The following is an 18,031-nucleotide window of genomic DNA, read 5'->3' as shown; positions in this document are numbered from 1 at the left end:
GACAGGAATCCTCCTGTGCAGCGCTTTGTCAAAGTCCCTTTCATCTTTCTAAATGTGACTTTCGCAGCTTTAGTCCAACTTAATTAAAATCCCTTTGCTCCTCTCTTATTCTGGGGACAAGCAGTTATACTGAGAAAGGACGGGCTAAATATTCTAATGGCATCTCGAGTTGTTGCTTATTGGACGCACGGTGCACATTAGAGAGCCATGTGCCTCCCTGACGTGTGACGATCGAAGAGTACATGGCCTCACTGCAAGACACACAAATACTATTAGACACAGAAGCCAATGCGCGACAGAGAATCACAAGCGGAGAGTTAATTAAATGCTCCATTTTATTTGTGAGTAAACAAAACAGCAAGGCACATAGGCCACTGCATGTTGAACAAATGTAATGGTTTAAGAAATGCTGTGAATCCAGGTTTGGTTGGTTACTGTATGTACACATTACATTCCTGTACAAGTCCTCAGTTAGCACGGTATCAAAAGTACAAATATCAATCAACAAACGTTACAAAAGAAGTAATGACGGACAGATAACACGGCCCCTGCAGCTGAACAACTGCAACGTGGACATTTATGGACTTGCAGACAATCAAAGAGCTCATACAGCACTTTCATAGGAAAGTTCACATAGGCAAATAAGTCAATATGACCAGAAGGACGTAATATCATTCCCAAAACAATTTATAAAATTTTAAAAGAGGGGATAATACGTACTCCAATAAACTATACTCTACATTGCACCGAGAATAAATGCAACTTCTCAAAGCCTTTCAATGTTTGAACAATCACCGCCATTTACCTTGGAGGTAGGAACTGTCACTTCGTCGATACAAAACAAGAGGAGTTGATTCACATAGCAAAAACCTGCTGAACAACACAAAGTGTCTCCCAAACCCATCGTTTGTATAGTCGTCATCTCAGGTCTTGATTTACAAAGCAACAACTCTTACGACTGCTCGAGATTATCCAAAACTATGTACCCTGATTTGATATAACATTGACTATTGGCTTGCCAGAAAAAAAAATTAAACAAAACCATCTCTGGCGAGTTGAGGTATTTTCAATACTGCTGCAGCACAAGTGGAATACCTCCATTTCCTCCAAACACACAAAGGCATAAAAACGCAACACAGGAACCAAATACATGCACTCATAAACATTTAGACCACGCATTAAAAATAGCATTTAAATAATCAAAACTAAGCTTTTGCTCGTATTTATAGCCCAACCTTACCAGGCTTTGATTGGAGGGACGACTCCATGGTAGTATGTGCTCTCAATTGAGGCCTTAACCGTTTAGCATGAATACAGACATACTGCTTTTAAATGCTCAGACTACACTTAAGTTATGTAATATATGGTGACCAAAAGTCAAGATTTGTAATGCAAAGTAACCATAACAGTTATGGCATAAAAAACAAACAAACAACGTGAATACATTCCAGGTATGCATGTATAGCTAGGATTAAATACTTCAAGCCAAATTTAGGAGATTTAACTTGACTGCCAAGGTGAATATCCACCCCATTCACTTATTCATCACAACTAAAAACAGACATTCCTGAGTCTCCAGCTGGGGTGGATGTAACAATAAAAAAAATTAAAAAAAAATAAAAATCCTTCAGGCGTAGTATAGGTGTATTTGGAAGGCAAGGTTAATGTTACCAACATGCAAGATTAAATTCATTACGAAAATACTGTTATTAGGTTCTGCATCAATATACTGCACTGCGTTGAACTCAGAAAGTCCCAAAGTATCTGTACCACCTCCGTTAAGAAAACACTGTGCCCTTTGTTAAGTTACACTTGAAGAACAGGAGATGACGGAGCAGCTTTTGAAGCGCGTCAGCACCTCAGTTTTGAGTTACAGTCTGTGTTCTTGGTACAGTGAGGACTTTGTGGCTCTTCTTGTGGCGGCTCAGATTCATTCCGCGCCGCCGGTCCGTCGTTTACTGCATCGCCCTCGGCTGATCGGACTGGGTGATTATCCTGCTCCTGCCCCCTGACGTCAGCCTGCTGCTGCTGCTGCTGCTGCTGCTGCTGCTGCTGCTGCTGAGCTTTCCTTGCCTCCGTGTCGGCAGGGTCTCGGACTTTGTGCACGATAAAAAGATGTCTATTGAGAGACAGCACAGATGTGAAACACAGGCCACAGTGAAGGCACTGGGGCGCGTTTTCATCAGTTTTATGCTGAGGTATATGCTGCTGGAACTGTGTACTATCGTCGGTGACGAAACCACACTTTGAACAGCGGAACTGGCGCTTTGATGAAGAAGCCCCGAGGCCACCAGCAGGCTCCGGCCCCTCCGTCTGCGTGCCCGTAGCCGGCGCTGCTGACTTAAGGCCCTGGAAATCGTAAAAACGACAAACTTAATAATAACGACGACGGGGCATTTGTATTTTTTCCACATGCATGCGTTTCGCGTTGACATTTTACAAATGGCTACCTTCCCAAAAGCCTTTTTGTACTCCTGGACGGATGATTTTGGCATTTGCCTGAGATCAGGACTTTTAATTCCATGCATAAGACTGATGTGGTTCTTCAACGTTACACTCTTCCTGAAGGTTTTTTTGTTATCCGTGCAATACCTGTAAAGAGAATAAAAGAAATGCACGTCAATTGACTTTGAAAATTGCTGACGCCCACAGCACGTAGTTTCTCTTCTCATCTGGAACGCTTTCTATCTACGGGATTATGATGGAGGAGCATTTTCAGACCTGTTCCTCCATAACCTTCTTTAGCAGGGTCTTATTTAGACCATTTAGGCAGTAAATAAGGCAGATCTCTCATCAGCCAATCAGTTTTTTTGTTACATTATTCTTGTATTCATGCAACTCTGCATCTTTTACACACATCACTTTTGCACAACAAGCACCCAATAATAAGTCATGTGGACATCAACAAAACAGTTTTAAAAATCTTACCAACAAGTGTAGGTCCTCTTATTCCCAATATGTTCAGTGCGAATGTGTCTCTTCATGCTGGTTGCAGTTTTGAAAGCTTTCTCACAATAGTGGCACGTAAACTTCTTCCCTGACTGTTGACAAAAAAAAAAGTTTTGTCAATTCAAAGACAGAGAGGACTTGGTTTGACAGTATGTGTGTGATGTATGGATTACAAAATCAATACAAAGTCATAACTGTTTGTTTCAAAGGCAATGGAAATGTTGCTAAACATAAGCAGTGAACGTTAATGCTAATGGGAATTTGCAACATGGACCAAAGAGCTGGAAGACGGTCAAACACAGGAGTCTGAAACTCCACTGATGATTGACGTCTTGAAGATGAACTGAAGCAACTTTGTGAGGAAGAATAATTCAAAGTTCCTGAGAATGTTGCAGTTCTGATGAGCAACTTTTGGTTGAAGTTAATACTTTAAATACAAAGTTTCATTTACTCTTTACCATGAGTAATGTGCATTGATATGCTCAATTTAAATAGGTCATGTATTAGGCTAAGCATTTTGAATTAGTCATAAAATGTAATTACATGTATAAACTAAGACAAAGGGTGTGGATTTATTTGGAAAATACAATCTCCAATGTTGAGAATGTCAAACTTTAATCTCAACCAATGAAGTTCACTATATCAACAAAAAGAGGGGTTTGATTTTAGACTTTGCGCTACTGTACATCAACGATGCATTTGGTCATAATACCTGCCTGAAGGAAATGTACCCGAGCATGAAAAAGACGCTACTCATCATTTGCTGCGTCACACAGAAAATGTATGCACCCTTACCTTTCTGTGATTGGCCTTCATGTGAGTGACAAAAGAGTCTCGATCAGGGAACTTCTGCAGACACTCGCCACACGTCCAGCAGATGAGTTTCACGTGAGGCCCTTTGTCCAGCTGCAGCTTCTTTCTGGGACTCTCTGTGCGCTTCACCAACGAGTGACTCTTCTGCTGTGGGACAGGATGTGAATCCAGTTCCTGGTCCGTTGTGTCCCTTTCGTGGTTCTTCTCCACCTCCGGTGTTATTATCCCGACATGGACAGCCTACAAAACAAAACAAAACAAAACGCATACCTCATCTGATCTGAATTTTAAGTTCAATGAATCCCCCCAAAAAACCTTCATTGATTTAAATCTCACAGTTTATGTGATGAGATTTTCCCTGTTTGACTTAAACATAGGAAAAAGACAAATCTTTTCCATTGTGGTCCACATTTTTTTCAGATGCAGCTATAAAACATATTGTGACACAGACATTGAGGCCATACCTTGAAGTGCTGCATCAACAGCTGCTTCTGTGAAAAGACCGAGTTGCATTCTGGACATTTGAAAACACAGGAAAGACGCTTGTTGACACTTTGGTTGAAATGATCATGCAAGGACTGCTTTTTCTTAAAGACCATCCCGCATGAACACTGCAACATTAACCTGCAAAAAAAGAAAAAGAGCGAAAACTGTTAAACATGCCCAATATAAGCAAATCTATAACTTTTAACAATCTGGTCATGAGACATGGGCTCACTTAGGAGTGACTGTTGTAACAGGGTGCCGGCTCTTCACATGCTCCTCACAGCCGTCCAATGTCTTGAAGACCGTTTTGCAGATGGTGCACTTATGAACAGCCTCGCAGTGTTTTTCTTCCACGTGACTTTTTTGAGACTGAAGCGTCTTGAAAACTGTGTCACAATGTAGACATCTGAAATATTGGAGACATAAACACCACATTATTCTGGCACCGTGCTGTGTTTTGGAGGTTATAAGCTCAGGCCCGGGTTACTTTCTCGATCACTTACTTGTACCAGGCCTTGCGAGCATAATGCAGGCAATTCTCCTTGACGTGCTTCTGCACGTCTGCAGAACGACTCAAGGCGCCACACTCAGGACAGCAGTAAGGGGACTTATGGGCATGGAGACGTTGGTGAGCTCTGAAGCTGCACTTGTTGGGTAACAACATTGAGCACATGTCGCAAATCTGTGGTATGAAAGAAAATAAGGAGAAAAAAAAAATTAACAATGAACGGTCTTAACTTTCTCCTGTAGGATCTCCGAAAAAAAGAAAGAAGTCAAGTCTGCGGTGCGTTAACTCGCTTGGAGTCTGAAATGATTTGTTCTTTTTTTAAGTTGTTGTTTGCCCTATAACTCTAAACATTGCAAGCAGACATCCGCCAGTTCTGAGCATGGAACTTGTTCTTTTCCACTGTGGCTCATGTGGAATTGTGGGGTTTTTCTGGATGAAAAAGTGCAGTGAGGTGGCTTTGTTCTCGTCGGTGCTACATAAATAAAACTGGATAGAATAGTTTGGAAACTTTTCCTTCGAAATGCAAACGGTTTAAACCCAATCATGAAATCATGAAACTGGCCGACTGAGTTTAATCCTGAATCTGTACACAAAACAGAGAGGACCGTTGCTTCCATCTCAAATAAAAACATTCCTTAATGCTAAGGGCCACAAGTTTCTTAATACCAGCCTGTAAAACCAAGAATGACAAAAACAGCTTTGTTCACTACAAGAGTGTCAATAACAATTAAGAGATTTATTTAATCATTATTCATAATAGTTCAGCATGACTAAGCAATGTGTGTTCCTTTTAAAACTCTGACAGTTATCAGTACTTTTAATTTTGAGCAAATGTATTATTTTCAACACCGAGCATCATAGATTCCAGAAAATTGGTTATCGAGCCATTGTTCTAACAGCCTTTATGTCCTGGGAATAACCTTGGTATGGAAGAAGACAAAAAGTGTAGTCCAACATTTTGCTTCGGATTTGAAAACTCTTGTTGAAGTGCAGCACAGGTGTCATTCTGATCATTGTGTAATGTTATGCTCCACTTTGATCAGTTGTAAGCTGTAGCTTTTAGGGATCGATGATTGATGAAATTATATTTGAGAAAACATTAAAGTTTTACATCTCGAATCTCAATGATAATAATTTTAAAAAACAACAACTTCATAGTAAACAATATTATTGAGTGTAATTCAGCTTTGTGTTGATTTTAAACCACAAACAAGAAAGAAAAAGCACTGCAAATTCAACGCACATTTAAATAGCTGAGTTGAGAGTGAGGCATCACTTCCTTGGGTTGTTATAATCTTCTGTGGTTTCCAGGGTCTGATTATTTGTAACCAAACCTCTTTCACATGATGAAGTCACTCCTCTTTTGAGAACCAACTCCACCAGTGTGATTCTATTCAATTCAACTTTATTTATATAGCACCAAATACAACACAGTCATCTCCAGGTGCTTTTAACAGAGAAGAAAACCCAACTTATTCACATGAGCAAGATTTATTTGCGACCGTGGAAAGGAAAAACTCCCTCTAACAGGAAGAAACCTTTGCAGAAACGAGACTCAGAGGTGGCGGCATTTCTGCTCGCTGGTTGGGGTGAAGGGGATAGAGGGGAGGAAAAGATAGGATAGATAGAGAGATAGATAGACAAACCTTAGATTAGGTAGGGGGCAAGAAGCAGACCCTGGTTTGGGTAAAGGGGGAGGAGAGGGAGGCGTGGGAAAGAGAATAGAAGAGAGGAAAGAGAGATTGGGGGAGGGATATAGACCCTGGTAGGGGAAGGGAGAGGGAGAGCAAGTCAACAAGTCTGAAAGCTGCAACTCTCACAATATTTTTTTCTTATATAAACGTGTTACAATGCTAGCAACAAAGGAACATTGACCTTGATTGTTTCAAAGTAAACTGTACTCACCAGTTTTTCAACGTCGCCTGACAGCCTTTGGAAATGGACTGCGAGTGCTTTATGGTCTGGTAACTGTTGGTTACACTCTGGGCAGCAGCGTGGGTGGCGATTGACATTATCTGAATATAAAGGCAGGACGGGTTCACTGAGGGATGATGGGAGTGGCAAGGGTGGGAGTGAGGTCAAAGAGCCCACATTCACCGGGTCAGTGCTCATGGGAACAAACATTTGTCCTTCTGATATTGGGTTCATGCGGAGATGGGTGCACTGCATCATTTTGCCATTGTTCTTGTGCTCCCGTGCGTGTGCCCACAAGGCACACTTGTTGAAGAACACCATGGTCTTTGCACAGTGTGCACACCGTACTTCAATGTGAACACTCCTCCTGTCGTAATGAAAAGCAAGACTCCTCTCGACTGCAAAGGAATCTCCACACTCGAGGCAGCGGTATCCATGCGGCGGAAGGCTAATATTGCTCTCGGACGGGGGGTTTAAGTTGGGCACATAAGGAGGCACAGGGTTAGTTTGATGCAATAGTCTGTTTAAGGTTCCCGCTCCTGTGTTTTGGACCGATGCACGGGGATGAGAAGTGGCCGTTTTCACTTGATGCACCAGTGGGACGGTACTGTACACTGTAGAGGAGAGAGTGTGTTTACTGTGCTGATGGGAGGTGGAGCGAGCAGCGACGGAAGCAGCCACGCTGTGAGGGACCAGGTTGAGACTGGCGAGGTGCATGGCTTTTGGAAGGAAATTTGTGCTCGCAGTATGGCCCGTTGAGGCCGATACGCTCTTTGGTTTCTTCACCTGATTTGAAACGGTTCGCTTGGCAGGACCACCGGTATTATTCAATACAGTCGACGACCGTTTCCCACCTGTCCTCCTGGGGTTGTCTTCCGACTTCCTGTGTGAAGTTTTGGGTGTTGACGTACAGCTTGGGTTACCTTTAGCCTGTTTCCCGACGTTACTCTCTCCAATTTGAGGGTGATGAGGAGACACGGTCCAGTAGGAATCCTCACTAATTATGCTCTGTGAAGGTGATGATTCATAAGCTGAATGCACTTCATCTGTTTCTGAATCGGGTACAACACTGGTGGCTGTGCGTTTAATGCGCCCAGATGTGGTTTTAATCGTCTTAATACGGACCCTTGGTATAACTGGGGGCGATCCAGATGTCACTGCAGGGGACGCTTTGCCGCTGCTGTCACTGTAGATGCTCACAGGGCTATCAGGGGGCTTCATCATTCTTTTTACTACTTCAAGTGGGCTCCTAGGACTTCGTGGCGATAGAGGCACCTTGGGACTTGGTTTAATGCTATCACTTTGAACTGCTGATGACTCTCTGAGGCTAGTTGGCTCACTGGGGTCTTTCCTAGTATTCAGAGCCACCAGTGCTTCAAGGCAAGATGAAAATTTAGATGTTTGAGATTTGGCAAGTGAGAAAGAGGTTGAAGCATCCATTGTAGTTCCTGAAATATAGTTGGGATCAGAAGCGTTTTGGTTTTCACCCGGCGGGGTTAAAGCACTGTGCACTGCAACAGTGTTTTCACCTTTGTATTCAACACAGATGTCACTTCGAGTACTTTCTGTCCTACTAAGTTGAGCATCCTTGGGCATGAAGGAGTCCTTGGTGGAGTTATCAAACACACTGAGGTCCATATTCTTCTGATTGTCTGGCACTGAAGATTCCACAAAACCTGAAACCTCTGGGAAACAGGGTCTTCCTTGTATTGGCTGCATTCCATCTGTATCACACCGGGTGTCTTCGCATTCAGGACTTGACACAGGACTGAAATGTAAAAGTGAATGGGAAAACATTGGCGCTCCATCAGGCTTATGTTGTATGGGTGCCTCTCCAGGAAGCTCTCTTGAACTCTCCCCATTCAAGGCAGACACAAACGATTCAGAGAAGTTGGGGTCTGTGGTATTTGTAGAATCAACGGAGGTCTCTTGCCCTGTGAATCCATTTTGCAATGGCAGTCCTGAGTGAAGTCTGTCATCGAAACTTTCCAAAGACTCCTGCCGACTTGTGTTTTTCACAATAACACTTACTGCAGGGATGTCTGCTGTTGTAACAGCTTGGCTGCTCAACAGGCTGTCCCCCAGGCACATCCCTGTGTGTTTCAGCTGACTTTCCGCCTCCTCATGGCTCCCCTGGATGGGCTCTTTTGCATCCAATCCTGTGGGATCTGGGATGTCAAAGGCTGCCAGAAGATCATCAAAATCTGGGGTTTTCATGTCACCCATGGCTGCACAGTCTCATAAACCTAAAGTAAACATACACAACGTTCATTTATTACAATGTCCGTTTGCTCTCGACTCCCACATACGGCCTCGTCAGCTCAATTTATACATCTCTCAAGATATAAATGTTTCCTCAACGTGACGAGTTGCTGTCTGAAAGCTGAGAAACACATCAAATGCTAATATTAGCTTCAGTTAGCATGCTAAACATTTTTTAACACCTACTACGTCTTCTACAGATAAACGTTGTCATCTGCTGCGTGCATGTACACGCTTGACGATCATGGTCGCATTAAAAACGGACACATCCTGATGTTACCAAACCTCCGCCTGACCACTGGACGACCAAAACAAATCGTGCTAGCTGGGCTAGCAAACAACATAGGCACATAACGGAGCCAAGCCAGCAGGTTAGCCGCCTCTACTTGCACAATGCTCGCCCGCAAATAACACAGAATGTAAGAATAATTTACAGGGAACACTCACCATTGGACCCGGTTATGTTTCACAACTCAAATAAGTGAGCTCTGGAGCCATTTACCGTGAGCACTGAGAGCTAGCCAGATGTTTCAGGGCTTCGTAGCTAAGGCTACAAGCTATCAGCGTTTAACCTGCTTTTCCTTTTTGCTGCGCGGGTTGTTAAAGCCCTCAGCGCTGCCTGTCAGACTCGAGGTGGCGGCAAATATTTGCAGTAAAAACACCAAAATACGCGTCCGATGGCTGAAGCAAACCACCCCCTAGTTAATGTACATGATGATTGATGCATTTATTTGGAAAATATCAAATGTGTGTCCACATGTACTTTACAGAGCAAACTATTGCAAGTGACAGTATTTTATACAGGTGCTCAATAAGTCTTCTTAGGTAAATTTAATTTCAAAACCATTATTTGTGTTTTTTGGCACAGTAGTGCTCAACGATAATTTACAGGCAGTCTAGAAATCTTTTAACAAAATCTGAATATGCATGTTTTTGGTCAGTTATACACAACTCAACAGGAGAACTAAAAACTGGCTTTAAAATCTTGAAGTATGGATATACGCTTCTGCAAAAAATATTTCTCTTTATGCATATGTATTGTGTGTTGTATGATGGTTCATTCAAATGTGTTTGTACTTGCGTTGTTATCACAGAAAATATTATCCTTTAAGTGTATTTGTCAAACAAATGCGTGTGTGTTGTGTGTGTGTGTGTGTGTGTGTGTGTGTGTGTGTGTGTGTGTGTGTGTGTGTGTGTGTGTGTGTGTGTGTGTGTGTGTGCATGCGTGTGTGTCAGTCATGACTCTGCCTGCCACCCTGAGTGGTTATGTTCAGCCTGTTGGAAAATGATATGATGTTGACAATGTGAATGCTTTTGGTGAATGAACCAATTCTCTTCGTACTGTGCTCCAAAATCTGTTTTTCAGATCATTAACTTGTCGATTTCAAGGTCTGCAAGGCTTTCTAAACAGCAACTAGACATTCAATTTTGGTCTGAAATACTTTGTGTTCACAGTCTGTGCCATCTCTGAGTGTGATGATCCCTGAATAAACGATCATTTTAAGGTGCCATAAATCTTTATGTGTGTAGTCAGCTCACCTTTGACCTGCAGGGATTACTATCAAAAACTGCTTTTATATTCATTCATGAACCATCACTATGAAATAAAAAACTGATTATGCCGTTTTATGATCAATTGAGCAGATAACTGCTGCAGGTTATTTTGTGGATCCTTGATTATCCAGCAAATAATCAATGTGCACATTCATCTGGAGAATACATAAAAGAAATGAGTTTGACATCAATTGTAAGTTAGTTTCATCTTCAGAGGTACCCACTGAAATCATGGTAGTTATTTCTATTCTATGTATGTTCAATATGCTCTTTACCTGTGGAAATTGTAAGGTTTCCAGTGTAAATCCTCATTTGGACAAACAGATTTTCCATCTTTAAAATTCAAACCTGGTCCTGTTTTAAATCACCTTTACATGCTAATTCAAACAAGTTTTGAAGAGGGATCCACTAATTACGGTCCGAGCCGAAGCAGAGCTTTGTTGAAAGCAAACAACAACAACAACAACAACAATACTTTACAATAATAAATGTAATCTAATCTAGCAATGATTTATACTTCATATCTCCCACTGTACGATGATAAAGGATAAAGAATCCCTCTTGTGGGAGTGCGTCTGTGTGATATCTGCTCATGCTTCTTCATCATGTTGATGGTTCAGATACTTGTGACAAAATCTATTTTTAGAATGCTCTCTTAGCAAATAATAGACTTTTTTCCCAACTTCCATGAATCATATGCTGAGAAAAACCACATACGAAGACACTCCTAATTCATTCACTTCTTAATCTTTGATGTTAATACATATAAACTTTCACACTATGGTCAAGAGTTGAAGTCCTGCTATCAGCTGTTCTGCCAAGCTGGCAAAATGGTGCAAACTCATGTTTGGTCAAGTGTTGTGATACAAATCATTCCTGTTGCATGGTGCTTTTGCCTCCATCGTGTTCTTCCTGTGAAATCAGAGCAGTACGTAACGTGTCTGTTAATTAATGATAAGATTTTTCATTGAGGGCAGAGAGTGTTTTCCTGCTGTGTGTTTCACAGCACAGGCATTTGACAGCTGGGTTTAGGAGGACGCACAATGAGTAAGCCATTAGCTCTGCTTTTCCTTGAATGAAGCTGCTTGTATTGCTGTTGCGGATTGTTATTTCTGTGCACTCCATTTTACAAGATAAAACCCAGGATTTCACAGGCCTATTTTTTAAGTCTTTTTTTTTTTTTTTTTTTTTTATCTCGGAGTGCATTCAGACTTGTTTGGCATTCTTAATTGTTTAAGTTGACAGCATTTCCTATTGGCTGCTGGATAAAGGTGAACTATAATTGTGTTTTCCAGTGGAAGAAAACACTTTCCAGCTCAAAGGTGTCACCAGTGCCAATGGACACGGCGTGGACAATCAGGGCTTCGAATTCGAGGTTTGTATCAATGTTTGATATTTTTTAACGTCAATCGGAAAGCAAGATATTTTCTCTGAAAAACAAACCATTTTCATTTCCTCAGGAGGACAATATTAGTGACTCTGGCAGCACGAAAAAGGAAAAGGAAAAGAAAAAAAAGGGATTGGGATCATACTTGAGGTGTGTTAGCTCACACTTTTTGCAAGTAGAAATGTTTTAAATGCTTCTGGTTGTAGTGATGCAGTAGGTTTATGTATCTGCAGTGTTGCTCATGTTTATACTTTATTTTCTACACTACTGCATGTATAATTTGTATACATTCAGCTCAAAACCTGTGACTTCCTGTGAAAATCTCTGTGACTATTAGAACGTGAATGTATTTAATGTGAAAGTGGTGAAAAATTGGATAATGTATGTTTGTATTAATTTCAAAGAACAACATTTAATACATCAGCTGTTTTAAAAATAATCTGACTTTACTTTTGGTTTGCTCTATACTTAAGCAAAGTCAGTCAGCCGATAAATGCCACAGAAAACTACATCAAAGATCATTCAAGGATATTCAAATGCATTGTCTTGGGCATACTTGGAGCAGGTAATGTCAACAGTCTCTTCATTCAGTGTTTATTGTGCACAATCAAGCTTTCTTAGTTCTGAGAAACTGGATTACTAAAATGTAATAACTTTGACCAACCAAACCATCTCCCTCTTGTAGGTTATGTGGCGTACTTTATTGCAGCCTGTGTTTTGGATTTCCAGAGAGCTTTAGCTCTTGTCGTCTTAACCAGTTTGGCTGTTGCCGCCCAATCCTATGAACTTGTGAAGAAGTACAAAGGAGAAAGCATCAGCCGGTGTTTCAAGCCTGCAGTCAAATGCTTCAAAGCCAACTTGAGATGGCTGAAATGGTGAATGGACTTATTATTTTGAGTTACACTGTAATGATATGCCTATAGAGCACGTGAATGAGTGCCTCCTTGTATTTTGCAGGGTTTTCATTTTGGCGGTTGTGGTTCTGCTTGTGGTGTGGCTCGCTTTAGACACAAGCCAGCGTCCCGAGCAGCTTATCTCATTCGGAGGTGTGTGCATGTTTGTCGTGCTTGTATTCCTCCTCTCTGCACACAGGGCAATGGTGAGTGTTTCCTCCATGTCGGCCGCTGAGTTGAATGACGAGTTACTGTGGTGACGACTGTTTCGTAATAGGCGCTATCTCTCAGGTTATCTCTGTTCTGTTTAGCTGAGACTTTGGATATCGTTTGGCCTTGTGCCCCTATCATTTTAACACTTACCTGAAGCGCTTCCTTGCAATAACAGAGTACTTTATTGGGATTTACTGATTGTCAAGATACTGACTTTCTTTATTTTTTTAGGTGTCATGGAGGCCTGTGTTTTGGGGGCTTGGGATGCAGTTCTGTATCGGCCTTTTTGTCATACGCACAGAACCTGGATTTATTGCTTTCGATTGGCTTGGAACACAAGTACAGGTATAACATACCTACGCAACTATATAAAACAATAAAAATTAATTGTTCCTAACTGGGTATTATCCAAGCAATTAAGGAAGGAACTGAAAGGTGTCGGCATTAAAAACAAGCTCATGTATTGTACTGATAAACCGAGGAACTAATTTCAAAGTTAATTATTATGTTCAGCTCCTGTCAAGTATGAGCATGCAACTCTAAAACAACATGAATAGTCATTTGCTTTTTTAATCAATCCAAGTAATATATGTTATAAATCAATATATCCCTTTGTCCTTTACTGGGCCAGTGAACATATCTACTAACTTCCAAATAAGTAAAATAGCAAATTACTTCCTCCAGTCAGTACACTTGCTTGGTGGAGTGGAAAATGTAAAAGAAATAATAAAATAACAATGCAGTAATAAAAAAAAGGGGTGAGAGTGTTGTCTGTGTACACAATGGTTCACAGAGGTCATGCTGGATTTTTGTGTGTGAAAATAATACATTATATAGTACATTAGTGGTTATGAGTAATTTAATCTTATCAATCTTATACAGAAATTCACTAAAGGATTCACATGTCAAATTTGGAAACGTTTAGCCCAAGAAATAATATATTGTGTCATTTTGGTCAGGTTAATACTTTTCAGTGGCACTAACACTTTTTTTTTTATTACACTTCAAAGTCATTTAATCACATTTTGTAATTGAAATTCTTAATTTCCAGGTAATTCCATTAGTGCCCTTCAAAACTTACATGCGGATGCCTGGTGGTAAATACTATCTATTGATATGAATAGCATCCCATTTTCTTGTACCTTATCTCAAACTACCCCTACCAGTAAATTGTATCTGTCATGATTTCACTATTGCATATATTACATGCGCATGTATGAATGAAAAAACTATAAAAAGAGAAGATTGAGTACCAGTAATCCAGTACTTCTTCAGAGTTTCATTATAGCTGATTCAAAGCTCTTGGTTGTCACAACAGACTTTGCTTATGTGTTTCTTATCAACCAGGCCACTGTGTTTTTACCTGACTGCCTCATATGCGCTTATCTTTAAAGCTACTTTATTATGCTGTTCATTTATTCTTTAGTCATGCAGGGGCTGGGTCACAACGTGAGCACTGAGATTTGCTTCCTTAATCAGTTTTTATTTGTTTAGTTATGCTCATTATCTCTACTACAGGGCAATTTTAGTTCCTATTGTAAAGTTTAATAACCACTAGTGTAATATAATACATTTATGGTAAAAATGATAGGGGAATAAATGATGATTTAAACTGATTTAATTGAATTTTTGTTTATATCATGTGATTACAGATATTCCTGGACTATACAAAAGCAGGTTCAAGCTTCGTTTTTGGGTCTGACCTGATTGGAAGCATTTTTGCTTTTCAAGTAAGTGTATGAGTGAGTAGTTGATTCGTCTTACAATTTATAATCTGAGCCAATATAACAAAAATTTCAAACTAAAACACTTAACATTTTATAATTTCCTCTCAGGCTTTGCCCATTGTTGTGTTCTTCAGTAGTGTGATGTCGATCCTCTACTTTTTGGGAATAATGCAGTGGCTCATTTTGAAGGTAAATCATTAACTGCACAACATCGTGTGTGTCTTTGCTGGCCTGGGTGTGTAGTGCTTACACATGCAGAATTATAATGTAACCAAGAGCCATGTGTTTTTGTCTTTTCAGATCTCATGGGTAATGCAGATAACGATGGGAACATCTGCAACAGAGACCTTGAGCGTGGCAGGCAATATATTTGTTGGACAGGTACTTTGGTTAGGGTTTGATATCTGTATCAGCACTTTGTTTTACCTGCAGTGTGAAAACACTTTTGGATAAGTTAAAGCATTAATGAACAAATGCAGAAAATATAGTGTCTCCCATTGTTTGCTTTGATGTGATTTCTTGTGCGTTAGACTGAAGCGCCGCTGCTGATCCGCCCATACTTAAAGGACATGACCAAATCTGAGATCCACGCTGTTATGACTGGTGGATTTGCCACCATTGCAGGCAGTGTCATGGGGGCATTCATCTCATTTGGGGTGAGATAAAACTCTTTTCATTTCACTTTTTAATGGTTACTCTAACACTTGTGAAAACGATACAGATTTTTTTCCCCCCACAGAAACGGATGCAACAAGTGTTTCACAAAAGATAAAACAAAAACTTAACGTCCCCACAAAAACACAAATAGGTTTCATTGTTGGAGCAAATGGTTGCTCCAAAGTGTAGTACCCACTCCTGATTGATTTTCAACTGATTGATATACATATGAATGATGTTATATGATTGAGATTCAGATTGGGTTCAAGGAAATGATCAGAAGGAGGCTCTGTCACACAACAGCTAATGATCATTAACTATATTCATATGATATACAAAACCGAGTTGGTTGACAGATGTGTTTGAATATTTATTAATAATTGTTGTTTATCTAATTTTCACCTTTATAAAATAAGCTGTCTCTGTAACGCTTTTCTGACATAATTTGCAGTTTGCTGACAATAATTAAAAAAAGCAAACAAACAAAACCCCTGATAAGCTCTTTATGTACCTCAATGTACTACCTTCATTGAACGATGCTTTGTCTTTGTTCAGATTGATGCATCTTCCTTGATATCTGCCTCTGTCATGGCTGCTCCTTGTGCTTTGGCCATCTCTAAACTGTCCTACCCAGAGACAGAGAAGAGTGTCTTTACTTCAGAGAAGAATATCAAAGTGGCTTGTGGGTTTGTACCTATTACGTTCTCCCTTTACAGTGCACATGTTTCTATTCCACTTCTGTGATTTGACTGACTTTCTCAAACTTTCAAGCGATGAGCAGAACATATTGGAGGCTGCGAGCAATGGAGCATCTGCATCAATTGGTCTGGTTGCAAACATTGCAGCAAACCTGATAGCCTTCCTTGCTATTCTGGCATTTATAAACCAGGCTTTGAGCTGGCTTGGAGGGATGGTGGGATATCCTTCCATCACATTTGAGGTACGTTTTCGTCAAAGGCAAACAGCTAATGGCATAGTTTGTTTCATAGCAGACTGCTGTAGAACAATAGACTGCTTCAGTCTAGTTGAATACCTGTTTCTGTTTGTGTTTTCATAGCTCATCTGCTCATATTTGTTCATGCCTCTGGCCTTCATGATGGGAATACCATACGATGAGAGTTTCACTGTGGCCGAACTTATTGGCACAAAGCTCTTCCTCAATGAGTTTGTGGCTTATGAGAAATTGTCTGCACTGAAGACAAACAGAGTCAGTGGAATGGATGAAATTATCGGAGGTGAAAGACAGTGGATCTCTGTGAGTAAATGTTCATGGTTTACTGATGTACTTCACCATAATGATAACAATGTTTTCACACAATGCAAAATCTTTCCCATTTCAGGTCCGATCAGAAATAATCTGCACTTATGCTCTTTGTGGCTTTGCTAATTTCAGCTCTCTGGGTATTGTGATTGGAGGCCTGTGTGAGTATTTCATCATGTCATTGTCACATTTCATCACATTTCATCACATTTCACATTGAACCTAAATTCTAAGCTTTCATTTTTTTGCTTGAAGCATCCATATGCCCATCAAGACGAGGTGACATCTCAGCTTTGGTTGTGAGAGCCATGCTTACTGGCACATGTGTATCTCTTATCAATGCCTGCATCGCAGGTAAATCTGTTTTCTTTAGTCAAAATGTAGCACAGTCTTGTGTCACAGAGAAACTAAACTACTTTCTGTTTCTCAGGGCTCCTGTTTGTTCCCCCAGTTGACTGTTTGGCACTGTTTCAACAATCAGCATTTAATACTACAAATGCAGACATTCAAACCTGTTGTGAGGATCTCTTTCAAAGGTATGCGTCATCATTTAAATGGTGTTCTGGTGGCTAAATTACCTAAATACAAGACTCTGACACCTGGCGAATATTTTTAAATGTGTGTCTATTCAGTTAAATATCCCTTTGTCATGTTTCTATTTGTATTGACAAGTGTAATTCATTGGCTTGCAGCACTATCAACAATGGCACCATCTCATTTGAAGGATCATGGAGCACAGTTGCAAATGCAACAACATTTCTTACAGAATGTTGCAAGTGTTGTGGTCTTTCTGAGGCGGTTTGCTACTAGAGCGGAACGACTTGGACCCAAAGACCACATGCAAAATATCCCTTAAGATTGCAATACTTTTATGGAGAAATTTTCACATGGACAAGTCGCTATGCTCTTAAATGGTTGAATTTCTTATAACATGTATATAAGTCCAATAAGTGGCAGCTGTTTGTGTAGAGGTTCACATTTGTTAAACACATTTTAGTATTTTCTATTTTGATGAGCATCGATCCAAAACCACTTAAGGTTGTGGCAAAGTGGTGCTCATCCAGCTGAATATGGGCGAAGGCAGGGTGCAACCACATGTCTCCAGCTCCTCAAAGTTGCAAATACAGAGAGACGAACAGACATGAACACACTCACTCATTTACACCTTGGAGAAATTTAGGGAACCAGTCCAGACTGTTAAATATCACTAAACAATTGAATGTGTGGTGTTCACGGGGGATGATATTTTTGTTAAAGATATTAAAATGAACTGTCAGGGGTACAACTGAACTCTGCCTTCAAAATAAAAGGCATTAACATGGAAACACATATCCCAAATTACAAAACAATCTCTCATGCATGCATTGCTGGAGATGATGCGATAAACATAATATTTATTTTTCATGA

General features: G+C 40.4%; 2 protein-coding genes across 2 annotated transcripts; one reads left to right on the top strand and one right to left on the bottom strand.

The window, feature by feature from the left end:
* Positions 1-435: 435 nt before the first annotated feature.
* On the bottom strand, positions 436-9,720 carry znf592 (zinc finger protein 592). The gene is made up of 9 exons (XM_080505247.1): positions 9,380-9,720; positions 6,662-8,916; positions 4,752-4,930; positions 4,481-4,654; positions 4,227-4,386; positions 3,745-4,002; positions 2,929-3,041; positions 2,451-2,592; positions 436-2,349 (listed from the first exon to the last, which is right to left on the bottom strand). Exons 2-9 carry the CDS (start codon positions 8,894-8,896, stop codon positions 1,852-1,854), a joined length of 3,759 nt encoding a protein of 1,252 aa, XP_080361373.1. The 5' UTR covers positions 8,897-8,916; positions 9,380-9,720; the 3' UTR covers positions 436-1,851.
* Positions 9,721-11,529: 1,809 nt separating this feature from the next.
* On the top strand, positions 11,530-17,560 carry slc28a1 (solute carrier family 28 member 1; the record flags this gene model as incomplete). Its single annotated transcript, XM_080504732.1, has 18 exons — positions 11,530-11,533; positions 11,782-11,861; positions 11,947-12,023; positions 12,347-12,438; positions 12,559-12,748; positions 12,831-12,972; positions 13,211-13,324; positions 14,632-14,709; positions 14,815-14,895; positions 15,007-15,087; positions 15,237-15,362; positions 15,919-16,049; positions 16,135-16,303; positions 16,421-16,618; positions 16,704-16,785; positions 16,880-16,978; positions 17,055-17,160; positions 17,317-17,560. The coding sequence occupies 18 exons, from the start codon at positions 11,530-11,532 to the stop codon at positions 17,432-17,434; spliced, it is 1,968 nt and encodes a 655-aa protein (XP_080360858.1). The 3' UTR covers positions 17,435-17,560.
* Between the last annotated feature and the right edge of the window lie 471 nt (positions 17,561-18,031).

Source organism: Blennius ocellaris, assembly GCF_963422515.1.
Source record: "Blennius ocellaris genome assembly, chromosome: 11".
NCBI lineage: Eukaryota > Metazoa > Chordata > Actinopteri > Blenniiformes > Blenniidae > Blennius > Blennius ocellaris.
The sequence above is the reverse complement of the archived record's forward strand: the minus strand, read 5'-3'. Positions and strand labels throughout refer to the sequence as shown.

Bases quoted from the DNA above. Each gene is read 5' to 3' on its own strand.
- znf592 (XM_080505247.1), bottom strand. From the start codon at position 8,896: ATGGGTGACATGAAAACCCCAGATTTTGATGATCTTCTGGCAGCCTTT. The intron at 4,931-6,661 runs GTGAGTACAGTT...TTCATACCACAG, and splicing joins CAGGCGACGTTGAAAAACTG to ATTTGCGACATGTGCTCAAT. The intron at 4,655-4,751 runs GTAAGTGATCGA...CCAATATTTCAG, and splicing joins GCTCGCAAGGCCTGGTACAA to ATGTCTACATTGTGACACAG.